Source organism: Clupea harengus, chromosome 25 (assembly GCF_900700415.2).
Source record: "Clupea harengus chromosome 25, Ch_v2.0.2, whole genome shotgun sequence".
Classification (NCBI taxonomy): domain Eukaryota; kingdom Metazoa; phylum Chordata; class Actinopteri; order Clupeiformes; family Clupeidae; genus Clupea; species Clupea harengus.
In genome coordinates this window covers 4874783-4891681 of record NC_045176.1, presented here as the reverse complement: position 1 = coordinate 4891681, position 16899 = coordinate 4874783, and the positions used below count along the sequence as shown (strand labels likewise).

Sequence of the window (16899 nt, the reverse complement as noted above, 5' to 3'; positions counted from 1 at the left end):
CTAGGCCTCAGACTATTCTATTGTATTAAATTAAATTAAATTAAATTAAATTAAATTAAATTAAATTAAATTCAATTCAATTCAATTCAATTCAATTCAATTCAATTCAATTCAATTCCATTTTTATTTCTATAGCGCCAAAACAATAAAATTGTCTCAAAGCGCTTTACAGACCCCAGTGCCTGAACCCCCCCTTAGAGCAAGCACTATGGTGACAGGGCCAAGAAAGAACCCTTAAGCAGAACCGCGGCACATAAGGGGGGGCCCATCTGCTTGAGGTCGGCCGGGTGGAAGCGGAGAATAGGCCTACTTCTTTTTTTTCATTTTTTTTAATGTTGCTTTGGACATGGGTCTGCCAAATTAATATATGCAAATGTTTATGCAGCAGGCGGTCAGTCAATCTTCCTATACTTGTAAGCTTAGGATACCATGCCCACACATTTCACAACCATTCCTTAAAATCAATGTTCTGTCAGAACAGCTCTGATGCCATTAGTGTCTTTCCATCTGCCATCGGCAGTCCGTAGGGATGGCCTATCCTCATGACTTTCAGTCCGTGGGGATGGCCTATCCTCATTACTTTCAGTCCGTGGGGATGGTCTACCCTCATGACTTTCATCAAGAAGTGGCACAGATAAGAGATTCAGCTCAACTAAAGCTTTCCACTTCCAGGTGTAATACAGCTGTTATTTAACCATCAAAATATATCTGTTCATACTTAACCTTCTTTAAAATCATAATTTAATCAGAGAATGGTGTTTTTTGCCTTCTAGATATTTACTTAAATTGTGAGAGATACATAAAAATAGAAATAGATATTCTGATGCCATGCACTATACCACTTTGTGCTTACTGGTTTGTAGAAGATAAGTGGTTTTTTGATATAATACTTTAATAATTATTAAATAATTAATTACCAGTGTTTGATAATCATACCCTATTTGGGTGAGCTATTCAACAGTGTCAGTGAGTCATACCGAAATGTATTGGAGAGTCTGGGTTCAACATGATGACAGGGGCATCGCCCAGAACTGGTCCAGACTGGGATCAACATGATGACAGGGGCATCGCCCAGAACTGGTCCAGACTGGGATCAACATGATGAGTGGGGCATCGCCCAGAACTGGCCTTACTGGATCATGTTGCAACATGGAGCCCCTAAATCCTCCACGAGACTCCCCCTGAGACTCCCCCCTGAGACTCCCTCTGAGACTACCCCTGAGACTCCCCCCGCTGTTAGGGGGCTGGCCTGACTGAGACTCTCCCTGAGACTCCCCCTAAGACTCCTCTGAGACCCCCTGAGACTCCCCCTGAGACCCCCTGACTCCCCCTGGGACTCTCCCCGCTGTTAGAGGGCTGGCTAGGTAATGGGAGAACTGACGTGCTCAGTGCATTTCACATAAACTTAATGTAGTCTCTTGTACGGAGTTCCACTTTAGGCTTCCTTATAACAAAGGATAACGTCACTTCTCCTGTTGTGTGCCAGGAACGTCAGTGGCTTTTCTTATCAGCTTTGGTTGACAAATTTAACTTGGTTAAAATAATTTATTCATACACAAACAAGCGTCCTGAAGCATTGAACAGAAACATGTTTTAATGATCCTTTATCCTCCTACATTGTGGCTCTGTCTAATGTGATGAGCTATGCCTAAAGTTAATTGAAGTTCATCAGAGCTGACATTGCCATGATGGAGTTATTACACTTTGCCATGCACTTCAAGTGGTATAGCCGCGCTCGGGCGACGGAAGCTGACCTCATTACAATAATGAGATCATTAAGGTAATCACAGCCATAACTCAGTGGCGTTGCAGAAAGCGCTATAGTTCACTGTTTTTTATATCTTCTATTACAAAACCTGAAAACAGTCTGTGTGTATCATCAGCGGTACAGGATGTATTCTGTGCTGCAGGTTGTATTAAATAAATGGAGCAGAAAGCCTACTTTTGAAACACTTAGCATATTGAGGAATTGCAGCTGATTCAGCCATATGAATATTTTATTTCTACCATACACAAACTGTACAACACTGCGCATTATCTTCTTATGAAATAGTAAAAGTTCAAGGAAAGTTCAATATACAAACTACCTCAACTGAAAAAGCATTTTGTTTTAATCAAAAAGAAAAAAATGTACAATACAGTTTCATCATACTAATATCATTACACAAAAAATCCAGTTCACGTTACAAAACATCAAATACAAACAGGGAAAAATAAATATTCTTCACAAAACTTCCTGAGCAAACAATGTGTGGTATATAAATTAAGTGTTAAGAATTATAAATAAGTAAACATAATAATAAATTACAGTCATTAATTTTAACAACAAAAAAAGATTGATTAACTTTGAGAGTCTTAGTAGTCACCATTTGGATAAAGTAGTTTTTGTTTTAGTGAATACCCAATGATTTTTCGGATATTTTCATCTTTGCATTTTCTTTTCTCATTCTTTGCATGACATGTAAAGTGGCAACTTAGATTAACAGAATAGTCCAACAAAATCATAGCGGTCCATGCACCTCTGGAATGAAATCAAAATGGAGTGCCCTCCTTACTTAACACTCGCCATCATCTCCACCACCTTAAAACGCATCGAGGGACAACAGAAAAGTGCAAGTGATTTATATTTCATATTCTAAAAGTTTCAAGATGTTGTTTTTTTTTCTTTTTGTTTTGAGCCATTTAAAGGTACCCATTGCCCAACAAAAACAGTTGCTCAAATAGTTGTTTTATTCTATGAAAAATACATTTACTGAATCAGCTCTGGATATTACCTATTAATCATACTGAGACAATAGTCATTCTATTTACTTTGACTTGCAATTATAAAAAAAAAAAAAAAAAAATCATTAAATCCATTTGTGAAACATAAATCTTATTTTAAGGGAAAAACAAAAACAGAGATTTGTGGTACAATCAAAGTGAACCTAACGGACCTCTCCCCTGACGCATCTTACTCTCACAAACATTGTCTGGGCAGTAGAAGAAGAGCTTTGAAGGAAGCTTTGGGGCCATTAACGTCAATGTGGCTCTTTGGGGCCACAAATGTCAATGTGGCTCCGTCACCTGTGTGCTCTGTGACACTTCTGTCCTTTTCGTCACTCACTCACAACCTTAGTAAGCAAAATGTCACAATTCATGATGATTTAAAGACTTGACCCCCAAATCAGAACAATAGCAGTATATATTCAAAATGGCATATAAACAGTAAATCCAACAGAGTTAGAAGTATTTTTTCTTTGAAAATAGGTATACTGTGTAATAAATTAAACACCATTCACATAATACTGTTCTACCACAAAACAGAGTATATTTCATGTATTCATTTACATTTAGGCACATATATGCACACACACACATGTGTGCACACCAAAGGCAGATATCAATAGAAATGAATGAAAATCAGTGTAATGAAAACAAAGACTTGGAGTTTATGATACTGACAGTCCTCTCTAATAATGACACATTTAAGCGGTCGAGTGACAATTCATTCTACCTATTCTTTGCAGTGAGTGATGCATCATTTATTTGTTATTTCATTTCATGTGATTCTTAATTATTTTTTTTAGGTGATTTTGCACTGTACATTCAATATTGAATTTCATGTAAATTGCCTTCTTCAGCCCTGGAGGAAGAGCAGTTGAATTTGAATCACTCTTGTGTAGGTGCTGCATACGACCTCTAGATGGCAAAAACGAGCAGCATTTGTCTGTCTGGAGTTCACAAGTTGGTCATCCCAACCGAGGAGTGTTTTTATTTTAGTGACAAAACCTTCAAAGAGACGAGTACGGAATGTGCTTGTTTTGTCACTCCCAATGAAGCACTGTCCAGAAGTAGAATAGAACAAAACAAATTAAATGTCCGCTTTCAAACATCTATCTTATTAGATATAAATTATATATATTACTGTGTAATAAATATTTGAACAGAGAGAATAAATAGCAACAGCATAATTATACGCCAAAAATGTTTTACACAGAAATCAATTATGCAAAAAAACAAACAAACAAACAAACAAAAAAAACTAATACCGAGTAAAACCAAGCAAACCATACGAAAAATAAATAAGTGCAAAGGGGTAAAAATCTCAATAAAGTAATATATTGAGCGAACTCAGAAGCTTTTAAAACTTTTACAAATTCTGGCTGGTAGAGTATTTCTTCTTTCAGTGCAATAATGTCAATTGTCAGAGGAATGACAATGCTTTTCCCAAAGCCGTTTCCTTGCACATAGAGGAATGCCAGGCCTCCTCACGAGAGTAAAGCTGTCCAGAAATATTGCCCCATGCAGAAAAGACTCCAGCAGACAGACGGCTCACACGTGGATCCCTTTGATGGCCTGTCTGATGCTATCCAAAAGAGCCTTGCACTCAGGTGAGTAGTCATGCTCAGAGCTGTTATACATGTCCATCAGTGTGTTCACATAGGCTTCGAAATTCTGCTCATTGATTGGACCCTGCGAGGAGACAAGGAGACACCCACGTCAGGACATGAGAAGGTCTTCTGGCTTTACCTTCCTAACCTAACCTCATTGTGAGTCACAAAAGACAAAACTCCCAAGTGATCCAACCTCAAGAATGCACATAGAGTTTTTTAACCCTCACAAATAAATGACTAAAATGTAAATGTAAAATGTACATAAATAACATTGCCCACTGAATGATGATCCAGACTGATAATATCAAGATTTTCTGGTAGTCTCACTGTTAATTCATAACTATAATAAACGATGTAGCTAGTATTAATGTGCACTTATTGCGTGCGCTGGATGTTGTGAACTGGCAGCAGAGTTTTCATTATACAATTATACAAAGGCAACATGTAGCATCCACACATATAAACATACAAAAGCAACTTCCAGTGTCTCTTACCATCTGTGGCAGCTGAATGTCCGTTAGGCTGTTAATGAGTGCTTGGCTTAGACGAGCTAATTCCTTCAATAGGCCATCGTTGTGTTGCTCAATCATCTTGTTCTCCTCTTCAATTGTCTTTAGGTTACATTCCATTGATGATATCTAATATTTGTGAGAAGAGCTTATCAAAAGCATGTAACAGTATTGCTTTTATATATGGATATAGGACAAAGAGTACTTCAATCTATCTTTTAATAAAGAATAACTTTTCACAGGTATACAAAGAAATATTATTCATATAATTATAAACAATAGCTTATGCAATTTCATAATATGCTATTCAAAATCTTTCAGTTACTTTTTTTAATGTTTTTTTCTAATCAATAATATATAAACCTTTACAGCTGAGCTCCTATATTCATTATCCATTTGGTGAGTTCTCTGTATTCTTGAGCTACGTGTGAGAGTGCTTCGTGTGAGAGTGCTCTGTGTGAGAGTGATACTTGTGAGAGTGCTCTGTGTGAGAGTGCTACGTGTGAAAGTGCTACGTGTGAGAGTGCTACGTGTGAGAGTGCTACATGTGAGAGTGCTCTGTATTCTTGAGAGTGCTATGTGTGAGAGTGCTCTGTGTGAGAGTGCTCTGTGTGAGAGTGCTACGTGTGAGAGTGCTACGTGTAAGAGTGCTCTGTGTGAGAGTTATACTTGTAAGAATGCTCTGTGTAAGAGTGCTACGTGTGAGAGTGCTCTGTGTGAGAGTTATACTTGTAAGAGTGCTCTGTGTGAGAGTGCTACGTGTGAGAGTGCTCTGTATTCTTGAGAGTGCTACGTGTGAAAGTGCTACGTGTGAGAGTGCTACGTGTGAGAGTGCTACATGTGAGAGTGCTCTGTATTCTTGTGCTCTGTGTGAGAGTGCTCTGTGTGAGAGTGCTTACTTGAGTCTGCAGCTGCATCATGTCAGATTCTATTTTCAGGTTGGATTCATTCAGTTCCTTAATCTCATTATCCAAGTGCTGCATGTCCTCATTATTTTCAATACCTGTTCGGCGGAGAGCGGGGAGACAAAACAATGCTGTTGAAATAGGGCCGTGGAGTATTGTCACTATGATTTTACACTCGCACAAGGCATCGATGCTTTTCAAATGTATCAGAGATGTCAAGAGAGCATGTTTCTCAAGGTCTGTCATGTGTGAGAGGCTTAGCTACACAGGTAGCAATGTGTGCCTCTCTGTATATTTTGGATCAGAAATCGTGAGAAAACATTAATATTATAAGGACCACTCAACCATGCTGGCTCGATCATTCTCTTTTTTGAGAGTATGCTAAAAACAGGTTTTATGTAATAAGGCACAGTATCTGAACTCATCATAAGAAAATGACTATGTTTTAAAAAATATATTCATCATGGCATTTTTAGGAGTCTAAAAATGGAGCCAAAGTGATATTGTTTTGTGAGGAAAGATGAAGGGACAATTGGAGGACACTCAGTGTTATAGGACATGTTCTTTCATTTGACCTGTCTACTCTTCTAATGAGTTCATAAAGAGAGTTATATACATACTCGGAATACAGAAACTCAGAACGTTATCTCACTTCAGTCCATATTATGTTCTGATACGGCAGAGTTTTTATTACATTTTGGGCATATTTATTTTATTTGTAGGATGATACTTTGATAATAGATTGTGTATTAGAGAAATAAATACAAATACAAATGCCTGAATCACAGATGATTCCATATATCATCACTCCCCCTTGAGTGATATTGCTTGTTTAAGGAAGCTGCAGCAAAAATATATATGTGAACCTAATTTGGTGACTAGCTTGCCATGAAAATGTAGAGTATGGAGGTTGATGAGGAGCTTGAACTTATTTGGCAAAGGGGTTGGCACCTTAAGCCTCTGTGTTAATAGGGTTGGAGGCCTAACAGGAGATTTGGGGGTTCAGTTTTGGTAGGTGTCTGTGCGGGTATCAATGGAAACTGTTCCCAGTGTTTGTTCAGATGTCTGATTGCATGAGATGGTACTCTTGCATTGGCATATTTGATTCGCTTTAAGGGAACCAAATTTAGAGGAAATAGAGATGTTTTACACAATTAGTGTCATTCCTGCACCGCTAATACATTGCGGCATTAATGTAGTGTGTAATACCTGATGCCATTGAAGTGTATTCATGATTCAGAGGTAAATTCGGTATGAGTGTATTTCACCAAACCCAGTTGAACATATACCATCCCCAATGGTGCCTAACACTGCTTGTTCACCAAACCCAGTTGAACATATACCATCCCCAATGGTGCTTACCACTGCTTGCTTTGACTTTAATGGTCATCATCTCATCCCCGGACAGCCTCCTCTTTAAACTCTGTGCATTCAGCGGACAGCCGGACAGGCTAGAGGGAGAACACAAGCAGGACACAATGAGACTGAGCTCTGATACATCTTATTTTTCTCACAACCATGGGCTCATGAGTCATCATTCATCCATTGATCCTCCCATTCGACTGTGCACATATTTTATTGATCAATAAAACTCTTGACGCAGCTATCAATCCAATACAAGCAAACAGTCAATGAATCAGCCACACATTCATCAATCTCTCAGTCAATCATTCAATCAATCAATCAATCAATCCTTTCCTCATAGTTCTACAGCAATCAGAGCAGGTGTAGGTGACGTTGGCCTACCTTCTGTGGGTGATGAACACGTTGTTGGCGTGACCCAGGCCGTTGCAGCCTGGCAGCGGGCAGTGTGGCAGCTCCTGCTTGGACACCTTCCAGGAGAAGGGCGAGCCGTTCACGGAGCCCTCCTTCTGTCTCTTGGCAGCGAGGGGGCAGCTTCCTGCGCTCCGGTGGGATGTGTACTTCCCCGACACATGGCCCTGGCCATCACACCCTGTCACGGGGCATCTGAACAACACAGCCATGCAGGGTCAATACCTAGTGTTGTACTGTTCAGGTTTGCACACACACACACACACAAACACATGTGCATACACACACACACACACACACACACACACACACACACACACACACACACACACACACACACACACACACACACACACACACACACATGCGCATACACACACTCACACTTACACAGAAACATGCATTTACACAACAGTATCATATGTATGGGAATATCAGAACATCAGACAAAATAACTCGAGAAAATCAAAGCCAGTATTTGCACATTCCTTCTGGCAAAGCTCTTGCAAACACAAGCCATTTCATTTTAACTGGCACAATGACATCATTATTGTACGTTTATATGAGATTATGTCCTAGAATGGTTTTATTATGATAAAACAATTTTTTTTGAATATTTATTTGTAAACTAAGAGCTTTTGGAAATGTGTATTGGCCTGAGGCCACTGAATGATTAATAAATACAAATGCCTCTTATCATAGTGCAAGACTTAGTGATATATGTGCTTTAACTGCTGATCGTAGGGCGGGGTTAAATCATTTGGTAACTTGTCATTTAAAATCATTTTTAGCTTTTGGATATATTATGAATTTGTAATCGTTTTTTTTTTTTTTCTACTCTTTACCCTTAAATACTTAGACACAATGTACTCAGTCTAAAAAGCTTGTCTTTGTTCAAACCAAAATATATGCATATATAATTTCAATAAGTCATGCACATGTTCACAACCATCCCTGCACTTATTCCACCAGAAGATTTTTCATAGCCATTAACTTGATTAATCCAGTCAAATGCTGATTAAAATGTGTTTAAGCAACAACATAAAAGCAATGTTAAAATAATTGTATCTTTGAACTCACATACACAAATGGCATACCTAGTAAAAGCTTAATGATAACAATGAGTCTGGTTTAGACACAGCTGCAGTGCTGCAAACCCACACCGACACAAGTCACCGTGTGGCTGAAACACTGGCAAGAGTTGGGTAATTTATTTTGCTATTTTACAGGTCAGTAATGGGATGACATAAATTGCACATAATTGTCATATGTGTCCGATACAAAAAAAAAGGAATGAAAAAAAAGAGAAAAAGGCAACGTGTGTTTTTGAGGTCATCAACCTTTTCCTGAATAGCCCCTCTTTGGAAAGTGTGAAAGGTTGCCAGAGTTGTTACAAATAGCGCAGCCGATGGGGTTTGGGGGTGGGGGTGGGTGGTGTATTTTAGCACTTTTGCGCTTAATAGAGCAGCATCAACAAGAGAACAAAACAAGCCCCCATCTGTGTAACACAGGTAGCTGTGCATCGCAGAGACAGTGGACACATGCCATATGGCCACCAATTTACAGTAATCTAGCAATGTTACAGATGCACTGGAGAGGGTTGTCTGTCTCCCTCGTCTCCTTTAATGTGGATGAGACCTGCACTAGTGTAATTCCTAAGCTCTTGATATTGCATTAGTAATTAAAAAGGAAAAAAAAACAGAGATAATTCTACCCCAGATGCAAAAGTGAAAGGATATTTGCATGGCTGACTTTGGATTTAAGCTGCAATCAATTATATTAATGTTTGTTTATTTATTTTATGCAGTTTCAGGAATACAGGTTCCTGAGAGGCATTAAATGATACTTTACAATCTTTTCTTTAATGAAAGTCAAAGGGTTGTGCCACTGGCTTAAAAGGCATAGACATTGTTTCAAATCAGGCAGAGTGTCCATGTGAAACCACGCATTCACCTGAAATGTTTTGAACCAACTGTAGTTACTGTGTACCATTCTTTCCTTAGATTAGAGAAGAAAAATGACTACACGCACTCTACTAATAATGATAATAATAAATGTCATACTTCATTTCTTGCTCATCCTTTTCATCCTTGTTTGGTGTTAGCTTCAAGCTTCCTTTTCTTGCTCGAGGGCATCCTGACAGGCTGAAAGCAATAATAATGCAAAACTATAAGTGTTTAACCTCCTTATCAATCATGAGACACCATAAAAGAAAGGCAGCACTGCATCTGTGCGACGATTGTTCTATCCGCTCAGGAAACGGTTCACCTCAGCAGTGCCAGCTGAGTAAGTGTGTTTGGTCTAGCGTGCTACGAGGCTGTGCTCACCTGAGTAAGTGTGTTTGGTTTAGCGTGCTACGAGGCTGTGCTCACCTGACGTAAGTGTGTTTGGTCTAGCGTGCTACTGTGCTCACCTGACGTAGGTGTGTTTGGTCTAGCGTGCTACGAGGCTGTGCTCACCTGCGGTGGGAGGCGTAGTTCCCCGTCACGTGGCCAGATCCGTCACACCCCGGCGTTGGACACCTGTGAGGATGACAATAGATATATCTTCACACTGACAAAACGCCATGTAACATGTCAGACTTCTACTGAAACCTTTAGTCAAGCCTATGCAGATGCCGTATGAGGCGAACATTTAGATATCAACACAAAGCTCTCTGGCCCATGTCTTGAACGTGCCGGGCTTTGACCGCCTCTAATGCATGGGGTGATTACTTACTTCAGTTCCTGAGCGTTGGCAGCCATCAGTGACTTCAGGGTCTTGTCTGCCAGTGGACACCCAGACACACTGTAGAAAACAGCATCGAGTTTACACAAGTTTAAACTTTCTGATCGCAGGAAAACTAGCAAAAAGCCCACAAACAATGAATGACATTAGATCCCTCCATCCCTCATCTAGTCTACTAGAACTACTATATATAGCATCTCAAAGCAGGGATCATATCTTCAGCCTGTAATTCAAAAACTGTAGGTTATCATTATTAAGTCTCAATTGGGTATTATATGTGGGCTACCATAACAAGGGCAATGAGGAATAACCTCCACAGAGTAAGGAAGCAGCCAGTGAAGAGACAGTAGATGTCTACCACACTGCACTGCCCATGGAGATGAGTAGAGACAGTAGATGTCTACCACACTGCACTGCACTGCCCATGTAGATGAGTAGAGACAGTAGATGTCTACCACACTGCACTGCCCATGTAGATGAGTAGAGACAGTAGATGTCTACCACACTGCACTGCACTGCCCATGTAGATGAGGAGAGACAGTAGATGTCTACCACACTGCACTGCCCATGGAGATGAGTAGAGACAGTAGATGTCTACCACACCACACTGCACTGCCCATGGAGATGAGTAGAGACAGTAGATGTCTACCACACTGCACTGCACTGCCCATGGAGATGAGTAGTTAATGACTAATAAGCAACCGCTGTTTCCAGAACGTTACCAAATAGTCCTTCACGACACAAGGCTTCTGTGTTAGAATTTCAGTGAGGCATTTGCAATTGTTTTGGAATTCAAACTTCTGAAACCCAGCTATAATTCCTATATGACGCTCATAAAACTGATGACAAACAGATCAGAAGATGTTGTGGTTACCTTCGATGTGAAGCATAATTTCCTGTCACATGACCACTGCCATCACAGCCAGGTGTTGGACAACTGCAAAGCAGCATTTTGTATAAATGACATTATGTTGCAAACAATATTACATCTTGAGATGAACATCACATCATTCAGATTCCCCAGTATTTGGGAATTATCCATTGTATCTCCTGTCATGGTGATGGTAACACCAATGAAGAAGCATGTAATAAAGTGTAAAACAGTAAATGTAATGTATTGTTTTAATTTAATATTTATTCATACAGTAGATCAAGGTCATTACATGAAGACAAACAACATAAACAATGAACTGTAATAATTATGAAGCAGTTCAGACTAACTTCAGGCGTCTCTCATGCAGTGAATTTTCATAAACTTCCATGAAAAGTGCAACTAAATACCTCATCAGTTCTTTCTTTGCTTCTCTTGAAAGCATCTTTGACTTCGGACTCATCAACAAAGGGTCCCCTCCGTATACGTTTTCATCTACTGAAGCCATGTCATGTTGATCCTGTTTTTTTTTTTTTTAAAAAGGAACACAAAATAAACGTCCTGCAGTGGACAGAGCAACAGCAATACTGTCAAACACATGCCATAGTCTGAACAGCAGGCCAAGGCTAGACTGTTGTGATTAGGTACAAAAAAAACCACATATCCGTTTAAAGAGCACTTTAATCCCTGAAAGTATTTATGATGGACAACAACGGTGTTTGGATTTACTTTTTGTTCCCTCTAAGAAAAGGATCTGTTAGCACCAGATGTACCAAGTAGACAAACGTCTGATTTTCTAGACAATAGTATGAGAAGATTTGATTTGACACAGAAAAGCTGTGACATCTGTGACTGCAGACCACTCCAAACAACCTTATCTCACAGATGAAAGAGACCCTATCACATAAACACAGGCACAGAGTTTCTCTTGCTTTTTTTTTTTTGCTCCATATTTGACACACTCTTCATGTTTCAGCCTAACATCTTGTATTGACCATGAAGTGAATACGTCCTTTGCCAAAATGCATCCTTAAAAAAAAAAAAAAAAAAAAAACATTTCACGGGGGACTAAAGAATTCCGCCTTGTGTCTCCACAAGCACTAGATAACAGACCAAGAACTGTCCACTCGTTATCAGGACAACAGGCCCGTTAATGGCACTGTTTATAGCACAGCGGCAGGAGAGCCACTTGAGGCTGGCGGCCCCTATAGCCTCCTGCTCTCCTCACGCTCGCATGTCCTCACCTCCCTCTCCAGCGACATGTGGGGCTTGCTGAAGTTCAGCGGCGCGTCCCAGCATTCCTGCTCGCACAGGGCCTGGTAGAACGCGCTGGGGATGTGGTGGGCGCTGGCTTTGGACATGGAGGTGACTGGCGTCGGCATGCCCTCGCCCAGAGACATGGGGGGTGGCGGGGGTGGTGGTGGTGGCGGAAGAGGAGGCGGGAGCGACAGCGACAGCTGGTCCTTCATCTTCTCCCTCTTGGTCTTCATGCTCAGGTCCAGAGTGCCGTTTTCGTCCACCTCTATGAGCATATCCTGCACCAGAGACAAGAGCGGCAGGGGATCAGAAGCTTTCAGTGAATGAGAAAACACACCTCAACGGTGTCTGGTGCATATTGACACTGATTGCTTGGTTGTATTTGCAGTGCATAAGAACCAAACATGGCTGTCCATGTGTGTGTGTGTGGAAATGAGGTCAATGCAGAACAATACTTATAATGCCTTTTGTCTAAAACTCTGGCTCCGACAGACAGCATACAACAGTGCCAGATCAATTAGTCATTTCTGAATTAAGTTCAAGTATTAATATTTCCCAACTTTAAACCAATGGATTCTAAACAAAATGTTACATCAAAATCAACACTAACAATCAAAGAAAATGTTTTAATTAGAAAAGTGATTTTCTGAATTTTAACAAAATTCTCCATCTATACATCCAGTTATTTTACACTAAGCTATATTAGTTGTGCTCGAAGTCATGGGCTATAGGATTACAAACCGCAGCAAATCAAATCACTTCCTGGTTCATATGTGGAGCGCTTTAAACCCATCAGATGAGTGCTGATTATGTGCTAGGAGAGAGACAATGCAAAGTGTCCTCCTAGGGCCTAATTCTCCCAGACAGATCACTGGCGTATAGTTTTTTTTTTTTTACGGTGACAGCTGTGTCATCTGTTTTCTAGGACACACAAGCAAGATGGCAGCTGGGGGTGATGGTTTTAGGTCATCACCATTAAAACAAAAATTAAAAAGCTTAATGTGGCTACATGGCTTAATGCAGCAAGTTTTCCCCCTCAGTGACAGATGTGTCACTCATTTGGAATGGTGGCGGTAAGTGTGGCCGCGGCTTATGGCACCCACTAAAACTTTTACCTCATTAACCATCTCGGAGTAACACCAATTATTTGGCACATATGCAAGCATTTTTTTTTTTTTCCATTATTAGAATCACAAAAGGGTGGCTTTCAGATTAATTAATCTGTGCGGGGGCCAAAAAATCTCGGAATATGCCTTTATTTATTTTCAGTCTGTGAGAAACTGTATGCCAACATGTTTGACTAATCTCAAAAACAGTTCACATGAAAAAAAAATACAAAAATACTCACAGCTCTCAAAATGAAATACAATGCATTCTGGTTGAGATTCCCTAGTAGAAAACGTGCTTTTTTAAGTCTCATCTTTAAAGAAAAATTTGCTTACAGTTGCTCTGGCTGGCACGAAACACGGCACACCAACACTTCATATTCAAAAAGACGCTTAACGCAGGCCAGGCACCAGATGACAAATCTACTAACACTGTTTTATTCATGCTGACAGTTTGTACGCTACCTGGTCCCAGCCCCCGCGCTCAGCCCCAGCGCTGGCATTCAAGCCCAGTCTCTGAGCGCGCGAGCGAGCGCGTGGGAGCACGTCAAATCTCTTCATACTTACTTAACTTGGGACATTTACTGACTGACTTCTGGCTCCCTCCAGATGTCCATTATACAGTAAGCCCATGTCTGTTTTTTAAAGAGCCTCTCTGTACTTTAAAAGATAACCACAGTTTCACTCTGGGAGCGGTGCTGCTGCTGCTGTGCTTAGGTTTAAGTGCTTTGAGAGAGAGCTGTACTTAAAATGGGGAAATCCCTTTAAAGTGAAACTTTCAGAGGGCGCCGTGTAAAGAGGCCAGGCCTTCAGTGAGTCAACTCACTTTACAAACGGGGTGCGCGGCCAAGTTAAGAACTCTCCTGCCAACTACAGTAAACTAACTGGGGGGAGATTGCCATATTTCATGTGAAATAAAGATTTCAGCTAATGAAGCCTTCTGGTGATTGGTTTAATCCACCCGAATGACCCTCATGGCCCTTATGATAGAGCGGATCTGACTGAGCTTATCCTGGATAATATTCAACCAAGCAAAACATTTTCTGCCGTCTGCAACGAACGAGACAGACACATCCCTTGTAGATGAAAAAAAAAAACATCAGTTTGTTTTGCATGCTTCTCCGTGTCTCCATAGAAAAGTCCAAATCAGATGCATGGCCGCATGTTTTACAAAAAGGCATCTAACTGTAATTGAGAAAAGGGGGACAAGGCTGATTGTATTTCTCTCACTGGCTTTTGATGTGATTACACAAATTTTTCCTTTGTGTACATTAAAGGTTTACTGGAGGTGGTGATGGCGGGGGTGGTGGCGGGGGGGACCACACAGTTCTCAGTGCCAAAAAGTGTCTTTTGATGTCCCCCCCCACCTCCAGCCCCCAAACCCTCCTGCTTTTTCATACACAAATCAGAGTTGCTTCAGTATTGACCACATTAAATAGCGTTTCCAAGTGGCCTAATTTGATTACCTTTGTGGCTGGTGCCAGCGGCTGGCCGGAGAGCACCTCCATCTTGTCGCGGTAGCGGGTGCTGAGGTTGAGGATGGCGGCGGTGGCGGCGGCCGTGGCGGCGGCGGTGGCGGTGGTGGTGGCGCTGTTGGCCTGGAGGCCGTCGCTCTCCGTTTTGGAGTGGACGGGACTCTGCCCTCCGCCGGGGATCACCAGATGACCTCCCATGCCCAGGAAAAGCGGGTACTGGGACGCTGCTGGGAAACAAAATAGGCACACATCCATCAGGCCTGATGTCACAATAGGCACACATCCATCACGCCTGATGTCACAATAGGCACACATCCATCACGCCTGATGTCAGCCAAAAACCTGGCCAAAGCTCATTAAGACTAAATGCATTTAGGACAGTTTCTTGGTGACATGAATCGATGAACGGTCAAAGACGTTAATAACAAAAAGTTCAGTGAAGCCTTAAAACGAATCAAATTCTGGTGTGGTATTCAATAACTTGATGCATCAGTACTGGGACATTAAAGTACTAATGACGTACGCCACAGCATATGGTATGATATACACTGACACCAGTACATGTGCTCTCTAATGAATTCTAGGAACAAATACCTCTGCGTTGCCACAACAGAGGCTCTGTCACAGTGATTGCATAACACCGTCATGGTGAAAAAGAGCCGATAATTTATGATGATGAGGCGATCAGGCGAAATTACCGTGTTGTAACACGTTTAATATTCAATCGGAATTGGTAATGGCGCATATGGTGACAGTCATTGTGTCATTATCTCACAATGACATCATCTCAGAGGTAAAGTGACAAGTCTCATTCAGCGCCCCCCCTGTTTAATGCATTCAGTCTACTGACGCTAGTCAAACACTGACACGATGACATGCACTTCAAATAGCATCTTTGACGGAAGCGTTTATCTACAGGTTGAGCCGCTGCTGTTCTGATTGGGCGACAGATTTGATCTGCCTGAGCCCATACGTGGTGTGTACGTCGTTGTGAAAAAGGTGTGAAGCTCACAGTCAGAGAAGTGGGAGATGTCTTGATCGTGGTTGGGTGCCATCTGAGGTTGCTTGCCGAAGACCTGTGCGTCAAAGCTGGCGTAGTCGAAGCGGATCTTGCTGTACTTGTCCATGTCCTTGGAGATGTTGGCTTGCAAGGCCTCCACGGGATGAGACAGCCTGTAGCTGCTGAACTGGCTGAAGTCAAATTTTTTCATCAGGCCTAGAGGTCTGGAGAGAGAAGAAACACACAAACACATAAACACGAACACCAGTATGAACACAGCTCTCATAAAAGAAATCCAGAGACAACATTTCCACAGGGTTCATACACTGTAAGTTCTTAACTTTAACTTCTAAATCACCATTTTCGCCAATTGTAGCTTTGCAAACTGCATCAGTGTAGCCATGGAAACCTATGTCTATTAATATTGCTATTAAATGGCTGTGACTGTTGCAACAGTACAACTATTATTGTCCACTCAGGTCCACTCAGGCAGAGGCTTAAGGGAACATCACAGAGGTCAGAGGTCAGAGGTCGCTGCGTTACCTGGACAAGCGATCGGAGGGCTGCCGAGACTTGTTCACATCTTCTTGGGGTTTGCAGATCTTCCCTGCAGCGGCTATGGGGCACCCTGAGAGACTGGGACCAGACACAAGATGGAGTCTTTTTCAGCCACACACTTTACCAAAGACACAGCCCAGTGATCTTCTGTAGGGACTTGGGAAAAACTTGAACAACCCATCAGACATGTATGTAACAGATGCAACACTTATCCAGATGAGACTGATTAACTGTTTATAAATATTAATACACTAGACTTTAGATGATATATTTAAAGAGTGAATGATATATTCAGCTTCGAAACTTTCTTCATCATCACTGTGACAAAGATAAGCTGCAGGT

The 16899-nt window shown here is 41.2% G+C and overlaps 1 protein-coding gene across 1 annotated transcript in view; it reads right to left on the bottom strand.

Annotated features, from left to right (window-relative positions):
• Nucleotides 1–1961: 1961 nt before the first annotated feature.
• Nucleotides 1962–16899, bottom strand: part of st18 (ST18 C2H2C-type zinc finger transcription factor) — a 43850-nt gene continuing 28912 nt past the window's right edge. Inside the window, exons 10-23 of the mRNA XM_042703694.1 lie at nucleotides 16543–16635; nucleotides 16012–16223; nucleotides 14991–15226; nucleotides 12406–12696; nucleotides 11572–11681; nucleotides 11165–11227; nucleotides 10282–10350; nucleotides 10023–10085; nucleotides 9627–9707; nucleotides 7537–7758; nucleotides 7153–7241; nucleotides 5785–5888; nucleotides 4871–5014; nucleotides 1962–4455 (exon numbers count right to left, since the gene is read on the bottom strand). Coding sequence (XP_042559628.1) covers nucleotides 4315–4455; nucleotides 4871–5014; nucleotides 5785–5888; nucleotides 7153–7241; nucleotides 7537–7758; nucleotides 9627–9707; nucleotides 10023–10085; nucleotides 10282–10350; nucleotides 11165–11227; nucleotides 11572–11681; nucleotides 12406–12696; nucleotides 14991–15226; nucleotides 16012–16223; nucleotides 16543–16635 — 1918 coding nt within the window. The 3' untranslated portion in view covers nucleotides 1962–4314. The remainder of the gene's footprint in view (nucleotides 4456–4870; nucleotides 5015–5784; nucleotides 5889–7152; nucleotides 7242–7536; nucleotides 7759–9626; nucleotides 9708–10022; nucleotides 10086–10281; nucleotides 10351–11164; nucleotides 11228–11571; nucleotides 11682–12405; nucleotides 12697–14990; nucleotides 15227–16011; nucleotides 16224–16542; nucleotides 16636–16899) is intronic.